Source organism: Neophocaena asiaeorientalis, unplaced genomic scaffold (assembly GCF_003031525.2).
Source record: "Neophocaena asiaeorientalis asiaeorientalis breed wild unplaced genomic scaffold, Neophocaena_asiaeorientalis_V1.1 scaffold202, whole genome shotgun sequence".
Lineage (NCBI taxonomy): Eukaryota > Metazoa > Chordata > Mammalia > Artiodactyla > Phocoenidae > Neophocaena > Neophocaena asiaeorientalis.
The window spans coordinates 2,060,726-2,087,880 of NW_020172627.1; the positions used below are offsets into that span (position 1 = coordinate 2,060,726).

Sequence of the window (27,155 nt, forward strand, 5' to 3'; positions counted from 1 at the left end):
AACCTGGGCCCCCTGCATTGGGAGCGCAGAGTCTTAACCACTGTGCCACCAGGGAAGTCCCCAAATTAGGTGAATTTTAAAATGTTTTTTTATCCTCTAAAATGCAGCCCATGAAATATTTATCATGATTGTACTTTTTAACGTACAAACACACACACACACACACACACTGGTATCTATGGGAAAATAGTAAAGGACCAGTTTTTTATGACAGGAAGGTTGAGTCAGAAACCTCTTTTAGTATTCAATATGGATAAATTTAAAATTCCACGGGACATAACAGAGAAGTAGTTGAAGTTAAAGTATTATAAGGTGACCAAGAATAGAATATACTTGAGTCATTCCTTCCAACTCCAAGGGTGAACTGGCAAAAATGTTCACCTCAACCTTCCTTTTCAGGTATAGTTAAGTTCAAGATGAGAGCCTTCACATACTATAAATTCTGTTAATTAATTTGGATACATAAGTATGACGCAGTAAGGTCTATTGTTTGGTGCCTGGGGAAGCAACAGGAAGTAGTATAAAGAATAGACTTTGGAACCAGACAGAGGATTTGAATCTTAGATGCACCATTTACTAGCTCTCTGGTCTTGAACAAAATCATTTAACCTCTCTCAACTGCAGGTTCTTCATTTATAAAATGGGATATAATATCATCTTATGTAGTTTTTGTGAGGATTAGAAATAATATGCGGAAAGTGCCTGGCAGAGTAGGCATTCAGTAAATGGTAGCAGTGTCAGTTTAGTGTTGTGTCCATTGTGTCAATTTTCATATTATACTAGGCATCTATAATAGATCGAAATGATAGTCACGAGTCAAACACTAGGGACTGAATTGGCTATGGAGACCGATTTCCGCCATTCTTCCTCCTGATACCTGTGGCTGCTGTGTGATGTAATTAACGCATGATTTCAGAATGTCACCAGTTTCACCATGTAAAGTTTAGGAATGGGGCTATCCACTCTCTACTTTACCTTTGTGTGGTGGTAGTATGTCCTTCAGAAGTGTTATGGAATATGCCCTATTAAAGTTATCTTAAATTGTTTCCATTTCTTACAACCATATAGAACAGGAAATCTTATTAATTCTCATACTACTTTAGCATAGATACAGTAAATTGGGCACGGTGACCAGTGCACATGTTTCTTATGTTCAATTGAAAATTTCAGTCATTCTTCAAATATGCTGAGGTTGTGTACCATTTTAATTTTCCCATTACTGAAAAAGCTGAATGAAATTTTAGTTATGTTTGTGTTCAGTTCAGCAAACGTTTGTTAAATGTGTGCCAAGCATTGTGCCAGGTGCTAAGACTAGGAAGATGAACACAGCCTAATACATATTTTTTTAATTTATTTTTGGCTGTGTTAGGTCTTCACTGCTGCCTGCGGGCTTTCTCTAGTTGTGGTGAGCAGGGGCTACTCTTCACTGCAGTGCGCAGGCTTCTCATTGCAGTGGCTTATCTTGTTGTGGAGCATGGGCTCTAGGAGCATGGGCTTCAGTAGTTGTGGCACGCAGCCTCAGTAGTTGTGGTGCACAGGTTTAGTTGCTCCGCAGCATGTGGGATCTTCCCAGATCAGGGATCGAACCTGTGTCCCCTGCATTGGCAGGCGGATTCTTAACCACTGAGCCATCAGGGAAGTCCCAGGCCTAATATTAATATCTGCTTTCAACTTGCTTACATATGGGGGAATAAGGGGGAAAGATAGACATATAAGAATAGATATGAGGATAATATGATAGTGCCATTATATTATGGCATTATATTGTGGCATTATGTAGTCAAAGAGAAGGGGCTCCAAATAATAAATGTTAAGTTATGAATAAATGTTATTGTGATTGATCAGTAATTGGAATGTTTTACATGTTTAATAATTTGTGTCATGACTTGACCAAGGTGTCATTTTAAAATCTGTGCTATTCTGTCTGGTTACATTTCCAAACATAAAAGATCTTCACTTATGGTATACTGACTTCAGAAAAGCTCAGCTGTACTAGATTTTCAGTAATGCTAGATCATAATATTTATCCCATTTACTTTTTTTCCTCATAAAAAATATATTTTTGAAATACATTTGCCTTGAATTTACATTGACAAGATGGATTTATCGTTTTATCATTAGCAACATCTATAGTTTATATTGCATTTAAAATATTTTTAGTCATTGGGCAGGTATAAGGTACATTTCAATAGTAATTATTATTTTCTTTGCAGTGGTGGTTCTGTGTATAATTTGCATACTGATGAAGATGAGGAAATTGAGCCTTCTCCTTCTGGGCAACAGATAATTGAAAATTCAATAACTATGAATAAGATGAAACTGCTGAAGGCTAAGATGGAGAACATGAATCTCAGCAAAAAGGTGAAGCTTGGCCAGGTCTTTCTCTAGTATATCCTTGCAGGGCTCACAGCATTGAGTCTGTTGGTAATTGTGGAAAAAAGAAGACTTATAAACTATTATTCATTTCAAGTTTCTGGCCTCAGTTATTTATTGAGATATTAAATGTAGTGAATTGATTTTTTTAGGCCAGCAATGTATTTAATGTGATAATACTGCACTCAGAATAATTCATGATTTAAAAAAATGTCATAGTTCTAGAGCTAAGAAAGATAATAAAAGATAGCCTAACCTTAATTTTGCAATACTTACTTTTTAAAATGCTGTTAATATTTACTTATTATGGATATCTCTACTACCTGGATGTTGATAAGGAATGTTTAGCTTTACTAGGTACTGTCAGTTTTCCAAAGTAATTGAATGAATTCTGTCCAATAGTGAATGAGAGTTGCAGTTTTCATGCATTCTTACCAGTATTTGATATGGTCCTTCTTTTTTATTTTTGTCCTTCTGGTTGGTGTGTAGTGGCATTACATTATGTTTTTTTTTTTCTTAATAAATAAATAAATAAATTTATTTATTTTTGGCTGCGTTGGGTCTTCGTTGTTGCACGCGGGCTTTCTCTAGTTGTGGCGAGCGGGGGCTACTCGTCATTGAGGTGTGTGGGCTTCTTGTTGCATGGCTTCTCTTGCTGCGGAGCACAGGCTCTAGGCGTGCAGGCTTCAGTAGTTGTGACATGCAGGCTCAGTAGTTGTGGCTCGTGGGCTCTAGAGCACAGGCTCAGTAGTTATGGCGCACGGGCTTAGTTGCTCTGCGGCATGTGGGATCTTCCTGGACCAGGGCTCCAACCCGTGTCCCCTGCATTGGCAGGCAGATTCTTAACCACTGCGCCACCAGGGAAGCCCTACATTATGGCTTTAATTTGCATTTCTCTGATCAATGAAGTTGAGCACCTTTCATGTATTTATTGGGTATTTGGATATCCTTTTTTGTAAAATGCCTGTTCAGATCTTTGGCCCATTTTAAAAATTGGGCTGTATGTGTTTTGCTTATTGACTTTTTTGGAGATCTTTAATATTCTGGATATGTTTTTTGTCATATATATGTACCACCACTCTATTATTTTGCTTTTCACTCCATTAATAACTTTTTATTTATTGAAATGTAATATGTATATAAAATAAAATTCACAAGTCTTTAATAGAGCTTGATGAATTTTTACATTTCTATACAGTCATGTTAGGTATAACTCAAATTAAAATAGGTATAACTCAAAATTAAAATTTCTCTCCAGATTTCCTTGTAACCTTTCCCATCAATACCTGCCTTTTCCTACTCCCGGAAATAACTACTATTCTTACATGTGTCACCATGAATTAGTTTTTACTGTTCTTGAGCTTTGTATAAATTATATCATATATAATATACCTTTTTTTTGGTCTGGTTTCTTTTGCTCAGCAAAATACTTTTGCAGTTCATCCATGTTGTTGCATGTATCATTTCATTCTCTTTTACTGCTGTGTACTAATCCATTGTATGACTATACAGGCATACCTCGGAGATATTGCAGATTCAGTTCCAGACCACCACAGTAAAGCGAATATCGCAATAAAGTGAGTCACACGAATTTTTTTGGTTTCCCAGTGCATATAAAATTTATGTTTACACTATACTGTAGTCCATTAAGTGTGCAATAGCATTATGTCTAAAAAACAATGTGCATACCTTAATTAAAAATGCTTTATTGCTAAAAAACGTTAACCATAATCTGAGCCTTCCGTGAGTTGTAGTAGTAACATCAAAGATCACTGATCACGGATCACCATACAAATAAAATAATAATGAAAAAGTCTGAAGTATTGCAAGAATTACCAACATGTGACCCAGAGACCCAAAGTGAGCAAATGCTGTTGGAAAAATGGCATCAATATAGACTTGCTCAACACAGGGTTGCAACAAACTTTCAATTTGTAAAAAATGCGGTTATCTGCAAAGTGCAATAAAACGAGGTATGCCTGTACTTCCTTTCTTCCTTCTTCTTTTGACCTTTAGGTTGTTTCTAGTTTTTGGCTTTCATCAACAAAGCTGCTTTGAACATTCTTATACATGACTTTGGTGGACCCATGCACTCTTTTCTTTGGGGCATATAGCTAGGAATAGACTTGTAGAGTCATAGGGTAGGTATATGTGTAGCTTTAATTGTTTTGCTAAACAGTTTTGTGAAGTGTCTGAACCAGTTTACACTCGCATCAGAAACAGGAGAGTTCCCGTTTGTGTCACATCCTCACCAACACTTGACATTGTGAGTCTTTTTTATTTTATCCATTCTGGTGGATGTGTAGTGGTTTTAATTTACATTTCTCTGATGGAGAATAATGTTAAGCTTTTCATATGCTTATTCACCATTAAGATATTGACTTTTGTACCAACAGTCTTTATATCATGTGAATCACACTGTCTAAATACATCCGTTTTCTTTTTTAAGATACTGACTTTTGTCTAGTGCTTGTTCAAATATTTTGCTCATTTTTAAAATTGGGTTGTCTGCCTTTTGCTTACTGATTTGAAGGAATTTTTATATACTATGGATACAAGTTCTTTGACAGATACATGATTTATAGATACTCTAGCAGCTGCTATTTCACTTTCTTATTTTTTTAATGAATAAATATTCTTTATTTTAATGTATTTTAACTTAATAGTATTCCTTTTATGATTACTAGTTTTTATAAACTTTTAATGAAGTTTTTTCCTACCACACGGTTTTGAAGACACATGCCTGTGTTTTTTATCCAAAAGCTGTATGATTTTTCTTTCTCATTTAGATTTACAATCCATCTGAAAAAAAGAAAAACCTCACAACTTTAAAAAACATATATAATGTAAAGTAGGATGAAGACAAGTTTTTTCCAGATGGAGTACAGTTGACCTAACTCTATTAAAAATAAAATCCTTTCCCCACAATCTTAAATGTTTATATACCTAATAACAGAACATCAAAATTCATGAAGCAAAAGCTACAAAGAGAAATAGTTAAATTCATAGTTATATTAGATTTCTAATATAACTCGCATTGTCAAAAATTGATAGGAAAGATAGACAGAAAATCAGAAAGGATATAAGAAGACTCGATCAACTGTAAACCTATTTGTCCCTATTGACGTTTAAAGAAAGCTCCACCTAACAACAGCAGAATACACATTCTTTTTAAGTGCACCCAGAGCATTTACTAAGATAAAGTGTATTGTATGCTATCAAACAAGTCCCAATAAGTTTTAAAAGACTCAAATCATACAAAAAATGCTCTCTTCATAGTATGAGTGTGTTTCGTGTTTGGTAATTGCAATCATTGTTGCTTTTGTTGTGGTCATCCAGTTACAGTGCTTGGTGTCAGTTTATTTATCTCTTGTAAAAATAAAATACAGTGTGTGTGTGTGTGTGTGTGTGTGTGTGTGTAAAAAAAATGCTCTCTTATTACTATGGATAAAATTAGGAGTCAACAAAGATATCTGGAAAATCTAATATTTTGGAAATAACACACTTCTAAGTAACTGATGGGTCGAAGAAGAAATCCAAAGGGAAGTTAAAAAGTATTTTACACTGAATAAAATTATTCTGATAATGTGGTGAATTTATTTTTTTTAAATATGAAATCAGTCTTAGAATGAACCATTCTTGGTTGTGGTGAATTTTACTTTTTATGTCTTTAGATTAAATTTCCTAATATTTTATTTAGGATTTTTGTTCATCAGAGAAATTGGTCTTTAATTTTCCTTTCTTTTCCAACATACAGCAAGGTTGAAAGAATTTTACAGTGAACACCTGTTTATCCACCACCTAGATTCTATAATTAACATTACTAAATTTTTAATTATAGTAAAATAAATATAACAAAATTTACCATCTTAATAATTTTTAAGTGTACATACAGTTCAGTAGTGTTAAGTACATTCACACTGTTGAGCAACCAATCTCCAGACTTTTTCATCTTGCAAATGGAAACTCTATACTCACTAAACAATTCCCTACTTCTCTACTCCCCCAGCCCCTGGCAACCACAATTCTACTCTCTGTTTTCTATGAATTTGACTTTCTTGAACCTCATATGAGTGAAATCCTACAGTATTTGTCTTTTTGTGACTTATTTCACTTAGCGATGTCCTCAAGGTTCATCCATGTTGTAGCTTATGTCACAATTTCAATACTTTTTAAGGTTGAGTAAATATGTATATACAACATTTTACTTAACCGTGCATCTGTCAATGGAGACATGTGTTGCTTACACCTTTTAGCTATTGTGAATAATGCTGTTATGAACAAGGGTATGCAAATATCTCTTTGAGACCCCACTTTAAATTCTTTCTGAAATTTACCCAGAATTTTAAGATCATATGGTAATTCTATTTTTAATTTTGGGGGGAACTGCCATACTGTTTTCCATAGCTTCCAATTTCTTCATATCCTCACCAATACTTGGGTTTTTTTGTTGTTTTTTTGCGGTACGCGGGCCTCTCACCATTGTGGCCTCTCCCGTTGCGGAGCACGGGCTCCGGACGCGCAGGCTCAGCGGCCATGGCTCACGGGCCCAGCTGCTCCGCGGCATGTGGGATCTTCCCAGACTGGGGCATGAACCCGTGTTCCCTGCATTGGCAGGCGGACTCTCAACCACTGCACCACCAGGGAAGCCCCTGTTTTTTTTTTTTTAATAGTAGTCATCCTAATGGACATGAGGTCGTAGTTGTACTTTTGATTTACAGTTTCCTAATAATTAATGATGTTGAGCATCTTTTCATGTTCTAGTTGGCCATTTGTATATCTTATTTGGAGAAATATCCATTCAAGTGCTTTGCCCATTTTTGAATCAGGTTATTGTTTTTGTTGTTGAGGTTTAAGAATTCTTTATATATTCTGGATATTAGCCCTTTATGATATATATGATTTTCAAATATTTTCTCTTATTCTGTATGTTGCCTTTTTACTCTGATGGTAGTATCCTTTGATACACAGAAGCTTTAAATTTTGATGTAGTCCAGTTTATCTGTTTTCTCTTATGTTGCCCCTGCTTTTGATGTCATATCCAAGAAACCATTGCCAAATCCAATGTCATGAAGCTTTTCCTCCTGTTTTCTTCTGAGAATTTTATAGTTTTAGGTCTTTGATACATTTTTAAGTTAATTTTTGTATATGGTGCAAGGTAAGGGTCCAACTTCGTTCTTCTGTATGAAGATATCCAATTTTCCCAACTCCATTTGTTGAAGAAATTGTTCTTTCCCCATTGAGTAGTCTTGGCATCTTGTTGAAAGTCATTTGACCATATATGTGAGGGTTTATTTCTGGGCTCTCTGTTGTAGTCCATTGATCAATATGTTTGTCTTTATGTCAGTACCACACTATTTTGATTAGTGTGGTACTGACATAAAGACAGTACCACACCAACAGCTTTGTAATAAGCTTTACAATAAGTTTTAGCTTTGCAGTAAGTTTTGAAATCAGGAAGTGTGAGACCTGAAACTTTGTTCTTATGTGTCAATATTATTTTGAGTATTTGGGGTCCCTTGAGATCACTTACGAACTTTAGGATGGATTATTCTATTTCTTCAAAAATGCTATTGGGATTTTCACAGGGATTACATTAAATCTTTATATCAGTGTGACTCATGGCTTACTTAGAAGCAAACCTCTAGTTTACAAACGTGGAATATTAGGTACCTTTTTTTAAGATATAAATTTGTTTATTTATTTATTTTTGGCTGCGTTCGGTCTTCATTGCTGCCTGCAGGCTTTCTCTAGTTGTGGCGAGCGGGGGTTACTCTTCGCTGCGCCACGCAGTCTTCTTATTGCGGTGGCTTCTCTTGTTGTAGAGCACAGGCTCTAGACTTGAGGGCTTCAGTAGTTGTGGCACGTGGGCTCGGTAGTTATGGCTCTCGGGCTCTAGAGCACAGGCTCAGTAGTTGGGGCCCATGGGCTTAGTTGTTCCGTGGCATGTGGGATCTTCCCAGACCAGGGCTTGAACCTGTGTCCCTGGCATTGGCAGGCAGATTCTTAACCACTGCGCCACCAAGGAAGTCCCATTATGTACCTTTTTATTACTGATTTGTAGTTTAATATCACTGTGGTCAGGGAACATACTCTAAATGATTTCAAGCCTTTGAAATTAGTTGAGGTTTGACTTGTGACTAAGCACATTAATAAATGCCACTTACACACTTGGAAAGACTGTGTAATCTGTCCATATATATAGTGTTCTGTATATATCAATTAGATAAGTTATTTGTGGTGTTCTGGTTTTCTAATTTTTGTGTGTGTCTGTTTTCCATCAGTTATTCAGAGAAGTGTATTAAAAATCTCCCTTTCTGGTAGTGGATTTGTGTGTTTCTCCTTTTAAGAAGTTTATTTTTGCTTTATGTATTTTGAAACTCTGTCAAACTAGATCAAATGATCTAGTACAGATTTTATGATATCCAAGGAATTGTGATATCTTTCTTGTAGTTTATATTATTATAAAAATTATTATTTATTATCATTATAAAAACGTTTTTATTTATGTCTTGTAATGCACTTGTCTTATTAGTATAAGCTACTTTGTTATTGGTATAGCTGAGCTAGCTTTATTTTGGTTTATGTTTCTATTATATTTCCACTCTGTTACTTTCACTCTATGTTCCTATATTTAAGAATTGTCTCTTGTAGTCAGTACATGGTTAGTTTTTTCTTTTTTCTTTTTTTTCATGGTTACTTTTATTATTTTTTAATTTAAACTGACAAGCTTAAGATTTTCATCTATTACATTTAGTATAATTACCAATACATGTGGATTTTTATCATCTTACTATTTTCTATTTAACCACCTGTTTTATGTTTCTTTTTCTCTCCTTTTTTAGATTAGTCTATTTTTTGTTATTCAGTTGTTTTTTTTTTTTTTTTCGGTACGTGGGCCTCTCACTGTTGTGGCCTCTCCCGTTGCGGAGCACAGGCTCTGGATGCGCAGGCTCAGCAGCCATGGCTCACGGGCCCAGCCGCTCCGCGGCATGTGGGATCTTCCCAGACTGGGGCACGAACCCGTGTCCCCTGCATCGGCAGGTGGACTCTCAACCGCTGCGCCATCAGGGAAGCCCTGTTATTCAGTTTTTATCCTCTACTACTTTGTTAGCAATTTACAAGTGGTTACTCTAGAGATTATTTGTACATTCTTGACTACTTACAGTCTAATAAAAATGATTTTTACCACTTTGCTTTTAATGCCAGAATCTTAGAACACTAACTCCATTTATACATCCAAACACCTTTTGAGTCATTGTCATGCATTTTAATTTCACATATATTTTGAGCCCCTCAAATTGTTTTATATTGCTAATATTATTTATATTTACCCATATATTTACCTTTTCTGTTGCTCTTTATTCTTTCCTGCAATTACTTGCTTCCTTTAAAGATTTTTTACCTCCCATCTGAATCTTTTAGTGTTTCTTTTAATTTAGGTCTCCTGGCAATTAAGTCTCTTAGATTTTGTCTGAACACTTATTTTACCTTTTTTACTTTGAAAAATGTTCAGTCCTTCAGAAATGTTATACCTGTGAACAACCATGAAAATTTTACCTAGATTCACCAGTTAACATTTTCCCACATTTGTTTTCTTTCCCTATTTCTTTTACCTGATCTATTTGGGAGTTAGTTGCAGATATAGTAACATTTCCCCCTAAATATTTAATTCAGTATATAACTCCTAAGAACAGAGCCTTCTCCTACATAACCACAATGTAGTTATCACACACATAATTTATCACTGATACACATTACTTCATCCATATTCACATTTCTCCATGTCTCAATAATGTATTCGATAGCATTTTGTTTTATTTTGATTTTTCTTTCTGTCTTCAATCTGGGATCCAATCAAGAATCATGCATTGTTGTATTTAGTTGTAATGTTTTCTTGGTCTGCTTTTATACAGAACTATTTCTTAGCCTTTTTTGGACATTCATGTCAGATATTTTTGAAGTGTAGGCCAATTTTGTAGAATATCCTCAGTTTGAGTTTGTCTTATTGCTTCATCATGATTAGATGCAGGTCAAACATTTTTGGCAGGATATTATGTAGACGACATATTCTTTTCAGTTCAGCTCATCAGGGAGAACTTAATGTCAATTTGTAGTATTTTCATTAATTTTTAAAAGAAATTTTGCATTTTTAGTTGATAGTTTATCCAAGACTAGTTTGAGTTTGAAAAACTCCTGGTGAGAGAGGCTTTTTAATTTTTTAAAATTTCTCTTTTTATTGCATAGAAATCAGAGAACGTTATTTCCACATCTGCTTAATAGAATTTGATTATTTGTGATTTAATGTCACTCTTTATGACTGTCCTGTGTATACTTAAGAAAATGGCTCATTCTCTGTTATCAGGGTAAAAGTTTGATAGCTGTCTGAAAGATTTGACGTTATTAAATCGTCCTCTATTTCCTTATTTTTTGTCAGCCTGCTCTCTCTTAGAATGAGAATAGTGATACGTGAAAGTCTGTAATTATTAGTGGGTTTCTGTGTATTTTTCTTTTCATCTCCCATAGTTTTTGCTTTAAGAAGGTGGTTGTGTGATTTAGTGCATAAATATTAATAACTGTTGTATTTTCATTATACTGCTAATTCTAGATGTTATAAAATGTTTCATCTCTGACCTTCAGCTTGAATTTTCCTTGCCTGATATCAGGCCCATAACCCTTGATATCTTATTGTTTTAATTTGCTTTGTGTACTCTTTCTCATGTCTTTTTTTTATTAACTTTTGATTTACTTTGTTTTAGGAAGATGTTTTATATATAGCATAGAGTTGTTTTTTGCTTTGTGAACCAATTTGAAATTAAAAAAATATACCACTTAATCACATTTATTGGTATGACTTTTATATTTGGTCTTTTTAAAAAATATATATTTATTTACTTATGGCTGTGTCGGGTCTTCGTTGCTGCATGTGGGCTTTCTCTAGTTGTGGCAAGTGGGTGCTACTCTTCGTTGCGGTGCACGGGCTTCTCATTGTAGTGCGCAGGCTTCTCATCGCGGTGGCTTCTCTTGTTGTGGAGCACGGGCTCTAGGTGTGTGGGCTTCAGTAGCTGTGGCACGTGGGCTCAGTAGTTGCGGCACGTGGGCTCTAGAGCACAGGCTCAGTAGTTATGGCTCACGGTCTTAGCTGCTCTGAGGCATGTGGGATCTTTCCAGGCCAGGACTTGAACCCGTGTCCCCTGCATTGGCAGGCAGATTCTTAACAACTGAGCCACCGGGGACGTCCCTATATTTGGTCCTTAATGTCTTATTATTTTGTTATATTTACAGTTTTTTTATGGCCTGTTTTGTGTGTGTATGGGTATGTGAGTATGTGTTTTTTGGTACTTCAGAAGGCTTTTATTTTTTGTTCTACTGTTTAATTTTATAGTAATATCTTTTATCATGTCCTTATTCTGCCTTTTCCATACTTAATTGTCTTCTCTTTTATTTTTAAAAGATATCTTTTGACTCCTACTTATTAAGTTATAATCAATGAACTTATTTTACTTTCTCTCATCTTTCTTCTTCCATTTTTAATATTTGCATTATTTCTGCTTTTTAAGATAGTATAACATTTACAAATCATTTTTCTAATCTTGTCCCCACTCTTAGTTTTAGGTCTTTAATTAAATATATTACATGCTTACTATCAGTCTTTTTACTGAAGTTTACCCGTGCTGCTGCTTCTTTTTTTTTTTTTTTTTTTGCGGTACGCGGGCCTCTCACTGTTGTGGCCTCTCCCGCTGCGGAGCACAAGCTCCGGACACGCAGGCTCAGTGGCCATGGCTCGTGGGCCTAACCGCTCCGCGGCATGTGGGATTTTCCCGGACCGGGGCACGAACCCGTGTCCCCTGCATCGGCAGGCGGACTCTCAACCACTGCGCCACCAGGGAAGCCCCAGATTTTAACCTTTTTAAACATTTTAGATTGAGGTAATCCAAATGCCAGTATGTTAACAGAAGTAACCTTTTCTTCCTTCATTAATTTTTGTTAATGGGCAGAGAAAATGACCGTGTAAAGAATTATATATTCTCTCTTTTCTTTTAGCCTAAGAAGCCTGTCAAGGTAAAACCTCGTCCACCTGTAGTTCCTCGACCTTCCAGTAGTTCCACGCCAGCTGCTTGCCACAGATTGTTAAGGGTTCTCCCCCACATTGGGCAGTCTTGTTTACCTTCTTCTGGGAACACATATCTGCCTGACTCGGCCAGCAATGCCATTTCAAGTTTGCCAGCTCTGCCCCCTGCTGATATATCCATATCATCTATCGCTAGTGATTTTATTAAGGAAGACAATAACTGGGAGAGTAACACACAGTCTCATTCCCATAGTGGCTTCAAACTACCACCTCAGATACCCCCTATGGAGTTTGAAAATGACAAAGAGCTTGCTGATTCTGTTCTCCATCTTGGATCATCCCTACCTAGGCAGACAAAAAACTTTACAGGAAATTTGTCATCTAATAATGAGGATGACACTGTTTTATTTCCAACTTCAGAAGAGTGTGTAACTGAAGAATCGCTTCTACCTGAAGTGGGTTCGTTTGCTTCCTTTACCGAAGGAAATGCTGATGAACAGAGCAGTGGCTTAGAAGGCACACAGAAGATAAATCCAGAATTCTCACTCACTAATGGTGATAAAGGGTTGAAAGCTACAGAGCAGCATCTTAAACATGTTGCAAGAGTGTTGAGTGGTGAATCAGTAGAAACTGCAGTTCTCGACCACCGTGAATTAAGTCCTCACAAGAATAGACTCTTATCACCTCTTCACTGTTCTGCACCAATGTCACTACATAACTCTCTGGTGAAACCACAGAGACAGTCCAAATGTTTTGAGTCTGGGAACCTCCAGTCTTCTGCTTCACAAAATGTGCTTCGGTCGCTGGACATTCGAAATATAACTGATTCTTCTTTCCCTAGGACTACTTGCTTTCGAGCTGTTAAAGTCGATTCACCTGGGAAAAGATCTGATATTATTTCTAAAGTTGAGGCTCGGGATATCACAGAAATGGCTAACAAGGCATCCAAAGAGCCTGTTGGTTGTGTAAATAATATAGGTTTTCTTGCTTCGCTGGCCCGGAGCGCAAGCAGAGACAGCTTGCAGAGCACACGTGGGGCAGGCAGGCTTCGAACCTCTGGAATTGGGCTGTTTACAAACCTCCAGCATTTTCAGGAAGAAAGCCTTAGGAAAAGTTCTCCCCAGTTAGAACCTACAGAATTTTTTTTAGTAAGTATTTGCCTTTCAATATGTTCTACTAGTTATCCATGTAGTGATTCAACATATAGTTTGTTTTTTGTTTACACATTAAATAAAGAGGCCTAAGGTTGAATTCTTTTCATAACTTTCTCCTAAAATGTTTATCTAGTTTGTAGAAAATTTTTTTGACAGTTGAATTTTAAATAATGTTTTGGTCCTAAATTGAGAACTATAATTTGAAAGTAGCTTTGTGTAAACAGTTTATCATGTATTTTTAAATACTAAATATTTTTATTAATGTTTTTCCTCAATAAGAACTTTTATTTGAGCCATCGAATTTTACTTTCTTATAGATAAAGAGTAAGTACAATATTGATGGATGGGACAATCAGGTTCCAAGTTAATTTAATTAAAAACAGATTAAATAATTTTAAATGAAAGCTCAGCAGCATTTTTATAATAAAATATAATTATTTCATGTTTGGTGATCTTTCCTTCTATTTTCCATTAACTCACCTCTATAGATGTTTTGTGTTTTAATTGTAGTCTGCCCGTGGTATTGGAATGAATGGAAATAATACAGCAGCAGGGAAAAGAGTAGGTAAGCAACAGATAATTTTGAAAACAATATAAGGCTAATGGTCATAGTATTATGCATACTATGAATTTGAATTTTCAAAGAGAAATTAGAACATTCTCTGTGGCATGTACAGAGTAAACTTTCCCTCAACTTTGTTCCGCTTAAGAAAATGATTATGAGAACTGACTGTAGGACATATTTGAAGAATCAAACAAAAATTGAAATTGAGGTCTCTGTTGTCTGGGAGAAGATACGGTCTGTGCGAAAAGGTAAGCTGCATGAACAATTGACATGTAGCTCGCAGCCCTCCCAGTCCCTGGCCACTCTAGAGCCATGCTGGGTGCTGGATGGGTTTTGAGGAAGTACCCTAGAAAGATGTTTCTTAAAGTCGTCGTCCAATATCAAGGACAGTAGTAAGAGCTCCATTTGATGAACTGTTTTTTTCTGGATGAAAGAAAGGGACAGTCTCTTTGACTAGCCCTTTCCAAGGCATAGTCGCAGAAATGACTATATTCTTAGCACTCACTTATATCAATAACACCTTAAAGGTGCACTGGCCAGCCATAATTTCCTAAGAAGCCATTACTATCATCATTTTTTGTGTTTTAATACCCAGACTAGAGATGGAAACTCTACCGAAGATGTACCACCTTTGTAGGCACGAAGTTCTAAAGAATACATTATATATTGTGGTTGCCATGTTACTTTCATATCTTTAAAGAGATACCTAGGGTTTGTTTCCACTACTGTATAAGGCCCAAGGTTCTAAAGTCTTAATATATCCACTTTTTAATTTTTTTATTGTGATAAAACCCACATAACAAAATTTAATATCGTAACCATTTTTAAGTGTACAATTGAATGACATTAAGTAATTAACATTTTTGGCCAACCAACACCACCATACATGTCCAGAACTCTTTTCATCTTGAAAAACAGAAACTCTGTACCCATTAAACATTAACTCCGCATGCCTCCCTCTCCCCAGGCCTTGGCAACCACTGTTCTATTTTCTGTCTCTATAATTTTAACTACTCTGAGTACCTCATATAAGTGAAATCATTCAGTGTTTGTCTTTTCATGCCTGGCTTACTTAGCATAGTGTTCTCAAGGTTCATCTATGTTTTAGCATGTGTCAAAATTCCCATACTTTTTAAAGCTGAATAATATTCCATTGTATGTATATACAACACTCTGCATACCTCTGCATCTATGGATGGAGACTTGTGTTGCTTCCACATTTTACCTTTTGTGAATAATGTTATTACAGACACGAGTATACAAATATCTCTTTGAGACTCTGATTACAATTCTTTTGGGTATATACCCAGAAGTGGAATTGCTGGTTCATATGGTAATTCTATTTTTAATTTTTTGAGGAACTGCCATACTGTTTTCCGTAGTAGCTGTACCATGTCACATTCCCACCAGCAGTGTACAAGGTTTCCAATTTTTCTACATTCTCACCAATACTTGGTATTTTCTGTTTTGTTTTGTTTTGTTTTGTTTGATAGTGGGCATCCTAACAGGTGTGAGGTAGTATCTTATTGTGGTTTTGATTTGCATTTCCCTGATGATTAGTGAAGTTGAGTATCTCTTAATGTGCTTAACCATTTGCATATCTTTGGAGAAATATGTGTTCAAATCGCTTGCCCATTTTTGAATTTGATTGTTTTTTGTTGTTGAGTGTTAGGTGACTCTATATATTGGATGTTAATTCCTTATATATGATTTGCAAATATTTTATCCCATTCTGTAGGTTGCCTTTTTACTTTGTTGATAATGTCTTGATGCACAGTAGATTTTAATTTTCATGAAGTTCAATTTGTCTACTTTTTCCTTTGTTGCCTGTGTCTGGTGTTGTGTTCAATAAATTGTTGCCATATCCAGTGACATGAAGCTTTTCCCATATATTTTATTTTAGGAGTCTTATAGTTTTAGGTCTTACATTAGGTCTTGCATACATTTGAATTAATGTCTATATATGGTATAATGTAAGGGCCCAACGTTATTCTTTTCCATGTGGATATCCAGTTTTCGAGGCACCATTTGTTAAAAAGACTGTCCTTTTCCCCATCAAATGGTCTTGGCACCCTTGTCAAAATCATTTGATTATATATGTGAGGGTTTATTTCTGGGTCCTTAATTGTATTCCATTGATCAGTATGTCTGTCTTTATGCCAGTGCCACAGTTTTGATTATTATAATGTATCTACTTTTAATGTTATAATTATTTTTCTTTGACACCTATTTAAATCTGTCCAGTCCTAACCCACAGCTCAGCCTCTTGGAAGTTTGTGTTGTACTTGTCGCATCTCTCTCAACTCTAATTCAGCCTGCAGTGCTTTCTTCTCTTCTCGCTGCTTCTCTGAAACTGCCATTGCTGAGGTCACCAAAGATCTACATAATTTCAAATCCAGTGGATACTTCTGTATCCTTATCTTACTTGATTGTTATGGCCTTCTTCTTGAAATAGTTTTTTTTTTCTTTTCCTTTCTTTCTCCCTTTTTATTTCTTTTTTTATTCTGGGCTATTACATTTTTGTAGATTTTTGGTTTTGTTTGTTTTTGGTTTTTTTAAGCCTCAGTTTTCTTTTTAACTTGTTTTACCAGTCCCTCTGCTTGTCCCCAGGTGTATACTCTTTTGATTGATTTCATTTAGGTCAAGTCATCAACTGCTACCTGCAGTGATGATTCTCCAAACTACAGCCATGTAACTTGCTGCTGTTTTCTTTCATTAATAACTGTATCATTCTGAATTACCTAGAAGAGTCTGTGAAAGTTTTGGCATAAGTTTTGTTTAATTGACTTAATCGAGTTCCTCCATTGGTCCTCTTTGCTTTTCACTGTAGGGTCTCCCTTGGAAATCTTATCCATCTTCATAGCTTTAGTTATCATTTTTAGGCAGATGATTACCAAACTTGCATCTTGAACACCGTTTAATACTTTGCTGCCTTATTCTGTTGGGTGAATTTTTATAGTTATTGTGTTAGATCAAATATCAGACCATATTTCCTAAATATTGGTCTAATTAGACCAATTAGACCAATATTTAGGAAATGCCAAACAAGTGAGTTAATCCAAATATCTTTACTTTCATTCTGAAAAGCAGCTGTTCGCATTGGCATTATTTTATTGACTTTTTCTTTATTCATATGTTCATTACACATTTGAGAGAAGGCTTCAGAGAGGAGTTGATGATTGATGATATCTTCTTACAGGATGAGTAGAGTTTTATTAGGTTGACAAGGTTACTGGAGCATTTTAGAAGAAGAGATTGCACATGTGAATGGGTCTGGCGCATCATTCAGGGTGGGTATGATGTGGCAAATGACAGAAAATGACTCTGGAAAGTTAGAAAGGTATCATATTGGACATGTGACCTTGAATGTCAATCCATGGAAGTTGAATTTTTTCCTGTTGGTAGTAGGGAACCTATATATTAGGGCTGGTTCCTAGCATGGAGTATATGACTAATAATTTTATTTTTCTCTGGTTGGTAGAAGGATATATGGAAACCATTCTCATAGGAGAAGACTGTGGTTATGTTTCTGTGCCACCTTATTTCGGTCACTACTATGTTCTCTGTTTCTGCACATTCACAAGAGTTCTTGAATAAAAAAAAAAAGCTTGGGAAACATTGAATTAAGCACCCCCAAGCAAAGAAAAACATGAAAATATGACTACACTGAACTAAATTTTCGTCAACAGATTTTTCTTCTACTGTTGTTTAAGGAAGAATATCCTAAGCCTGAATTTCACAGATAATTGCAATTAGACGAGCTTCAGAGGATATCTGGTAGTATATGCCTTTCCTCTGTGTCCTGTGCAAATGCTTGTCTTATTTTTATTATTTAAGAAGAGGAAAGTGTCCCATCACCTTTGTGAAATGTTCTTGATAACTCTAAGTGCACTTGAAGAAGAAAGTGCTTATTATTAACTTGAGTTGGTGCCTGGCCACCATTAGGAGTCATAAGTTAGTTTCCAGTTTTAGGCAATTTTTTTTTCCAGTTTTGGGCGAGATCTTGGACTGTATTTTAGCCTAGTAATAAAGCATACTTAATTTTATTGGGCTTGTATATCCAGCACCCAGTTTGGGTTGTGGCAAAAGGCATAGTGCCAATTAATTGTAATTCCAACTTTTCGAACCCTTGAAGGATTTTCAGAGACTTTTAGCTGCCAGATAAACATTAAGCCCAGACCTCTCAAACCTTTTTCAGTAGTAGAGAATAGGTATCATCTGTATTGACACTCTACCATTTTTCTTCTCACTTCTTCCCTTTGTTTTTGCTTTCTTTGTTTGCCTCTTGTTTCTTGGCCTTTGGGTGCCACCACGCACTGTGTACTTATACTGTTAGTGTAACAAGTATGGATAGTGACATTGAGTCTCTCTGCTTACGAGTGGGGTTTGTTGGAATTCTACTCAGTTCTAAAAGCGTTTCACTTAGTATTTAAAGAAATTGATTTAATTCTTTCTCATATAATAGCAGGTGTGCTCTTATTTTTAAGGTAAAAAATCAAGTTGTTACAATAGCCCAGAATTTAGTAAATATTTTCTGAAAAGGTAGTAGTACTGTGAAATCGAGCAGTGTACCTGTGAGTCACTATTGATAATATGATATTTTATATAAATATAACATTTAAATTTTTCAGAATGCTTTTTGTATGTGAGAACTGAGTTGACTTTAAACACTTAGAAACTTAGGGAGAAAAATACATGTCCTGTTATCATAAAAATGAACAAATTGAAGTTTTGAAAGAATAACTTGCTTGTGGTTCGATGAATTTAGTTTCTATGGTATAATTAGGTCTAAAAGACCAGTTTCATGATATTCTTGTGCTCCTTCTTGGTGTGAAAGGACAGGGTGATTATAATACATATTATATTGTTCCTCAGAGGCCTCATAAATATGATTTTGAACCAGATATTCTTCTTGATTCTCCGCCAAAGTTCAGTATACTTTAAATGTACTGAGTGTCCTCAGAAATAATTAGAAAGGTGTTGGTATGTAAAAAATATAAGTCCTAAAAATATGTCTTAGTCAGTAGAAACCTACCACATCTTAAAAAATATAACAGTTCTAGTGCATCTTTACTTGCAATTCTGTAAATAATTTTAGATATAAAAAAAGCACTAATTAATTTTTTATGGCTTAGAGGTTTGCTGTGGCAGGGATGTGTTTAATGTTTTAATAGTATTTCACATCTAGAATTTTATGTCTGTATTAATCAAGGTGTGCTTTCTCTAACAGGAGAATGTACTCATCACCTCCCACCCGTGAAAGCCCCTATTCAAACAAAGAAGAAAACAACAAAGCATTGTTTTCTTTGTGGAAAGAAAACTGGACTGGCTACTAGCTACGAATGCAGGCAGGTTGGCTAGCTGAAAAGCTGGGATGCTTTTTTTGTGGTGACCCAGTGTGGGGATACAATACAAAATGTTCTTTAAATTGCCTATTCATAACATCATTAAGATGATGTTCAAATAGCAGACCCAGCTGAACTCCTTATTGGCTGAAGTAAAGAGCAAGTAGGGCTTCCCTGGTGGCGCAGTGGTTGAGCGTCCGCCTGCTGATACAGGGGACACGGGTTCGTGCCCCGGTCCGGGAAGATCCCACATGCTGCGGAGCGGCTGGGCCCGTGAGCCATGGCTGCTGAGCCTGCGCGTCCGGAGCCTGTGCTCTGCAACGGGAGAGGCCACAACAGTGAGAGGCCCGCGTACCGGAAAAAAAAAAAAAAAAAAAGAGCAAGTAGATAGCTTATGTGTTTCCAGTCATGAGATCCTCCCCTGCCCTTTAAAGTAGGATATATAAACCAATGGAAGTGTACTTTCTTTGTCTTATGATAGATATACTTGGTTTCTCTTTGACTGTGGCCTGGAAGAACCCCTCCTTCAAGATTCTATTTTATTTTATTTATTTATTTGGCCACTCTGAGTGGCATGCAGGATGCAGGATCTTAATTCCCCAACCAGGGATTGAACCCTTGCCCCCTGCAGTGGAAGTGTGGAGTTCTAACCACTGGACCACCAGGGAATTCTCGATTCTATTTTAAATTAAACAAAAAAGGACTAAATTTAACATTAATGTACTATAAATTATGATTATATGGTACACTTTTCAAAACAGATGAATAATATGTTTATAAAAATAATTTTTTCCTACCCATAACTATTTCTTTCATTAGCATTGCTAATATGCTCCGAGGATGGTGTCTGCCCTTAGGTTGAGGCTAGGCATTAAACAAAGCTGCTGCTTTTTAGAGTGTATTCTGTTCAAATGGAAACAGCTTATCTTGTTGCTAGAAGTACTTTAAAATCCTTTCATGGCATAGTTAGGTTTTACATAATTTAATTTTCTTATGAGACTGAATTTCTCAGAAATTCAGAGTTCTCCCAGGTTTACTAGATATAAGAGGAAGTGGTAGATATATTTATTGCTTTTTGCAGTTTTACTACTTCCTAGAGGTCAACAGCCTGTTTCACTCCAGAAGAGATTCTTTATTATAAAGTCTCATATTCATAGACAATTAACCGGTTCTTTTTTTGGGGTGCTTGTGCTTGTTTATGAGTAGAAGGGAAATGTCAGCCCTGCAATTCTAAAGAGAACTAAAGGGCTCGTGATGGACTACGTGAAATCAAGCTTTGATCTCCCAGAGAGATGAGGTTCTTGTAGAAATGTGACTATTCACATAAACTTTTTTTGTGCTTTAGATGTGGAAACAACTTCTGTGCATCTCATCGCTATGCAGAAACTCACAGCTGCACCTATGATTACAAGAGTGCAGGGAGGAGATACTTACAGGAGGCAAATCCTGTGGTTAATGCACCAAAACTTCCAAAAATCTAACTCTTGCTCTGCACCTAAATGTTCTGCCCGAGGAATCGTATTACAATGACAGAAGAAATATTGTTTAGACTGCATTATTTTTGTTCGACTCCAAAAGATTTGCCAAATAACAAAAGCATATAATGCATACTGTTGGAGAATGAGAATGCTACTGTATTTGACATCTTCATTCTTTGGTGGATCAAAAGTTTTAAAAGTAGTTTTAAAAACTTTAAACTATAATGATTTAGCTTTGTTATTGCATGTCATGTGTTAAGTATTTTATATTTGATACTGCAATTTTACTAGACAAGTCTTCAAAAGATGCACTTTAGGAAGTTAACATTGACTATGTAACCAGCTTCCATGTTGTACAGATATAAGCCTTCATGTAATGGCTCTACTCAAATCTACAATTTTTTTTGTGGGGGTGGGGTGGGTGGGGATTTAAAACAAATATCCCATACGTGAAAGTTTATTGAGTTTACTGGCAAGTTCCTTTTTATTTCAAGCTTCTTGTAAAAAAAGAACATTTGGTTTTCCAGTGTGGTTTTAACACATATATTTCTTCCATATTCAGACTGGCATTCAGATATGTATCCATTCTATAAAACACATCATGTTAATCATAGTATATATTTCTTAAAATACTACTTTTTGAATGGTAGTTTTAAAATAGATGATGTCCCACTTGTTGCCATTAAATACAGAACCCAACTTTTCACTTTTTGAAAAATGGCTATACAGAAAACAAAATCTCACAGCTTGGTTTGTTTTTCTTATGTTGAGCGCTATTACCAGGAGAAATTCAAATAAATATTCAATTTCATTATGATTTTGATTATTTACAATAATTTTTCTTTTATAAATACTTTAAAATAAAACAGTTTAATTAAATAAATCAGTAATTTATTGTACTTGGAAAAAATGACTGTCAGTATAAAAGAACGCTTTTAAGGTGTAAGGGCCCTGCTCCCCAGATGTAGCTAATATACCAGCTTTTGGGAGGCCACTTGCTTTATGGAAGCTTAGTTGAATCTGATGCTGAACCCTGGTAAATAGCTGGCAGGCAACCCAAGTAGACTCTGCAGCTCTGGTCCAACCCAAGTGGGATCTGCACTGGTACCAGAAGGCTAATTTAGGTGCTCCACAGGGCCACAGGGCCTCTTTCTCCATGCAAGGCTGAATGAAATGAAGAGTTCCGTTACCCTTCCTCTGCTTCCTATAAGAGGTTAAATGTTGAGTGGAGAAAGATTACTTCAGAGCAAGAAGGAAATACATTTACAAAAGGGAAAGGTGAGAAATTAGTGGAGTAGTGATGCAATTAGGGGTTGATAGCATACTTTTTAAGGGGGGCTATATAGGCTAATGAAAAATATTTCCATCTGTGTTGAGCAGTTCAGCTTTTACTCTATTACATGGATAGGCTGCTGAAAAATGGGCCAAGACGTATTTATTCTATAGATAAATATGGATGCTTACGACATGTTTGGTATATGCTTAGTGCACTATGCTTTATAAACCAAGACCATGTAGAAATAAGTCTTGTTTTAAGTTTACCAAAGATTTTGGTCAAAGTTGAGTCATTTTTTCTAACTTCTAAGTCACTGAGAAATAAACCAGTTTAATTCAAGAAATTATATATATATATATATATATATATATTTAAACATCTTTATTGGAATGTAATTGCTTTACAATGGTGTGTTAGTTTCTGCTGTATAACAAAGGGAATCAGCTATATACATACATATATCCCCTGGGAGGCATTTCTTTATGCCTTAAATTCTTACGGGGAAATGATCATAATTTTTAGAGACTTCAGATCTATCCTTGCATTGATAATAATTAGCAGAATGCCTTGCATATAGGCACTGGTTAAACATTAGTTAAATGAATTAATTTTATTGGACAGCTTACCATGACAAAAAATTAAGGCATTTATATTGTTTTATATAACTAAACTAACTTTATATAATAAAATCTAGTTTCTGGATTTTTTTAAACAGTAAGCATTTGGTTTTAGCAACACTAAAAGTCTGAAAATTTTTAACTTTTACCTACATGAAATATTTTCAAGTGTAGTGAACTTTAATCATTCTAATTTGGGAACCTTAAATACTAAGATGTTTTAAAATTTTATCAGTGTTGTTAACTTGTGGAGGTATTTAATTTTAAAAAGAAGGGAATTAATTTTCTGATATATGTTTCATATGGTTTTATGCCATCATGATAGATAATTCAGTCCTGTATGTAGCAGTGTTTCCCAAATTATGACCGCTATACCACTACTGGAACATGAGATGATTTTAAGTGATACATGGATGAACATTTTTTTTTTTTTTTTTTTTTTTTGCGGTACGCGGGCCTCTCACTGCTGTGGTCTCTCCCGTTGTGGAGCACAGGCTCCGGACGCACAGCCTCAACAGCCATGGCTCACAGGCCCAGCCGCTCCGCGGCATGTGGGATCTTCTCGGACCGGGGCACGAACCCGTGTCCCCTGCGTCGGCAGGTGGACTCTCAACCACTGTGCCACCAGGGAAGCCCAACATTTTTTAATAATTATATATTGTATCAGAAAAAAAATGTAACTCTAAGTAACTTAAGTTGAAAATAAAATAAGTTGATATAGGTTAAAAAAAACTGATTGAAAATTGCCAAGCAAGGGTACATACAACAAAAATCATAAAAGTTGACGCGAATGACTGAAATTTAGGAAAGAAGGTTTGATGTTCATTTTTCTTTGAAAATTATGTTAAACTTTCAAAACTATATAAAGATGAAAAATGAAAGTTATGTTAAACTTTCAAAACTATATAAAGATGAAAAATGAAAGTAAAAATGTCACCGTATACCTCCCCCAATCTCTTTTAATAATTTCTATTTTAGTTTTTATTTTAGTTTTTCTGGTAGTTTTATTTTAGTTTTTCTGGTAGTTACCGTCATAACAGTAGCCAATATAAACATTATTTTTTGATGCCCCATTATTACAGGTAAGGAATTTAGCATGATAACACATTACTTCAAGACTGTACTTCCCAATTTTTTAGTGCGTTAGTCTGCTCATTGCTGCCATAACACAAAATACCACAGACTGGGTGGCTTAAACAGAGAAAACTGTGAGAACAGAAATTAAACAACAGAAATTAATTTTCTCACAGTTCTGGAGGCTTGAAGTCCCAGTTCAAGGGATCCAGCAGGGTGGATTTCTGGTAAGATCTTTCTTCCTGGCTTTCAGAGAGCTGCTCTCTTTCCGTCCTCGCATGGTCTTCCCTCAGTGTGCATACATGGAACTTTGATGTCTCTTCTTACAAAGACATTAATACCATGGGATCAGGGCCTCTCTCTAATGACCTCGTTTAACCTTAATTACTTCCTTACTCCAAATACAGCCATGCTGGGGGTTAGGGCTTCAACATATGAATTTGGAGGAGACACATATTTAGTCCAAAATGATGTTATTTTTAGTTACAGTAGTTATTTCAAATTCACTCACTCCTCTGCAGTTACCCTAGTCCATGTTACCGTAGCTTTCACTTGAGCTATTGCAATAGCTTCCTAACTGGGCTGCTTAAATTAGTTCTATGTCCTTGATAACCCACTGTCTACTCTTAACTGTAGTGTGCTTGCAGAACCAAAAAATTGAGCACATCGATGCTCGCAGTGTATCAGTGACTTCTTGTGTTCTTAGAATAAAGACCCAAATCCTTAACCCTTCTTACTAATAAGGCTCCTGTGGTCTGGTCCCCATCTACTTCTCCAGCCTCATATTGTACTGTTTATCCATGCTTTCTGGGATTTGCCCACACTAACTTTTACTTTTCCCAGCCTGTTTTCCCTTGTTAACACCCACTCTTTATTCAGATGCCAACTCCATCTTTACTTCCTGAAGGAAGCAAACCTCTGTGTAACTATTGCCCACGTTAAGAAATAAGAAACATTGTCAGTACCCCAGAACTCATTCCTGCCTCCTACCCTTTCCCAATCACTCCCACCATCCTTCCATACTGTGATAGTCATTTTCTTGCATTTTTTAATGGTTTTACCATCTAAGCATGTATCCCTGCAGTTTTGCTTTACAAAAACAAAAACCTTTACCTAGTGGAATTGTATGGCATGTATTCTTTATCTGGCTTTTTTCATTCAGTGTTGATTATGAGACTTATTTGTGTCGCATGTAGTTGTACTTAATTTTTATCAAAGTATTCTTCTATATGACTGTGCCACAATTTATGTTTCCATTTACCGCTGATGCATATTTGGGTTGTTTCTAGCCTTGAGTATTATATACAATGCTGCTATGAACATTTGTGCACATGTCTCCTGGAGCACATGTATACACATTTCTCTTGAGTCTACACCTAAGAGCATAACTGCTGGATCATGGATGATTATTGTGTTCGTTCAACCTATTAGATGATATCAATGAATTTTCCAAAATGGATCTTACCAGCTTATCTCTACTCATAGCAGTTTGAGAGTACTCTGTTTCATATCCTTACCAGTACTTACTATCTCTAGTCATTCCAGTGATTGGTTTTTGTTTACTTCTCACATGTTCCTGCTTGTCTCAGCCAGCTCCAAGTTACCTTTCTTTACAGCTTTAGGGGTGAGGGGTGGAGTACGATCCCAGCTTTGGAGGGGAGAGCGTCTCCCTTGAATGATATTGAGCCTTGACTTCTGTCTCCCTGGCCCTGTGAGTCATGGTTTGGCGTATACACTTAGTATAGACAGGATTTCAGTGCTCTGCCTACCTCTTTGGATGCATGCTTTCACTTAGATTTCAGCCCAGTGATTCGCAAGACTCTTGCCAGTTCTTTGATTCTTTAAGAATATATACATTTAAAATTTTTGTCCAGCAGTTTCAGCCGGAGGAGTGGCTCCAATAACCTAGTCAGCTTTATTTCTGGAAACTGAAACTTTTAGTTGAATTTTTTCAATTCATTTTCTTGGATTATTTCGCAGTGTTAATCTCTTTCTTTTGTGTTACTGATCTTTTTCAAATACTTGATGATTTTGTACATGGCTATGAAGAATGTGACTGCTTAGTGTGGGTAGGGGCCAAGGATAAAAGTGGAAGTATTGCTTAATTTACGTGTGCTTGGTGATTGTGCTTGTCAGGTAATCCTCTTTTGGAAACTCCTTCATTCAAATATTTATTGAGTGCCTCCCACGTGCAAGTAATTATAATTAGTTGTTTGGAATATAGGTGAACTTGACAGGTGGAGTTTACATTGCAATACAGACAGACTTTAAACAACTAACCATGTCATTATTTAATTATAATTTTGATAAATACTATAAATATTATAAAGGAAAAAATGTGGACATATGCAAATATGCAACAGAAGCATCTGATCTAGTCCAGTGCTCTTTAAGTTGAAACCTCTCAAAGAGTAACAAGTGATAATTAGCTAGGAAAAGGGGTTAATGATGAGGGAGAGACCTAGGAGAAAAGAAAAGAAAAAAAAAAAACTCATAAAGACTTTTTTCCTAGTTGGGCTTTACCCCTTTATTCAGGAAGTGATGCCCTGATCAGAGACTTTATCCTATATGTAATTGACTATTATAAGGGCAGCTAGGAGATCAAAGTTTTAGCTTTTCCATTATAGCAGTTTCAAGCAAGGAAGAAAGAGACTGGAAGTGGAGACTGGGTCAGCTACCTACGGTTTCTGTTACAAAAGAATGATTAGATTCCAAAAGGGATGAGAATTTAAGGTTTGCTGGGGGTAGAAGCAAAACATAAAGGACAAAATCATAATGAAAAGAATTCAGGGACACTAGATCAGCCCCAAGCTTATATCCAATCTGCTCAAGAAGAGAATCAAACATTTTATTATATACAAAGAAAAAGAAAAAAGAATAAGGTTGAGATTTTAGTCTATATAGTATTCCTTCGTTTTAATCACATCCTTAATATATAAACATATTCAGTCTTATTTTTCAAAAACCAATGTTTACCAATAGAAATACTTAAAGTAGACATTTAAAACAAAGACATTAAGGGAAGAAAAGTTCATAAAGGATGGTAAGAGTGCTAATAGACATAAGTCATAAAAAGAAAAAGTTACAGGTAAGATAAAAAAATAAAGTCCAACACCTTGCTGTAGAGAAAATACCTGAATGAAGTAGAAAGATACAGGCAAATTTTAGTTTACTTTTTTTTTTTTTTTTTTTTTTTTTTTC

At 35.7% G+C, this 27,155-nt stretch overlaps 1 protein-coding gene across 2 annotated transcripts in view; it reads left to right on the top strand.

Moving 5' to 3' along the window:
- Positions 1–21,372, top strand: part of LOC112395738 (WASH complex subunit 2A-like) — a 119,896-nt gene extending 98,524 nt beyond the window's left edge. The window contains exons 36-40 of one of the 2 annotated variants that reach the window (XM_024739092.1): positions 2,214–2,361; positions 12,418–13,593; positions 14,110–14,164; positions 19,395–19,512; positions 20,855–21,366. In XM_024739092.1, coding sequence (XP_024594860.1) covers positions 2,214–2,361; positions 12,418–13,593; positions 14,110–14,164; positions 19,395–19,512; positions 20,855–20,990 — 1,633 coding nt within the window. In that variant the 3' untranslated portion in view covers positions 20,991–21,366. Of the gene's footprint in view, positions 1–2,213; positions 2,362–12,417; positions 13,594–14,109; positions 14,165–19,394; positions 19,513–20,854 lie in introns of both variants that reach the window. The other variant, XM_024739091.1, reaches the window with a different exon arrangement.
- Positions 21,373–27,155: the final 5,783 nt, after the last annotated feature.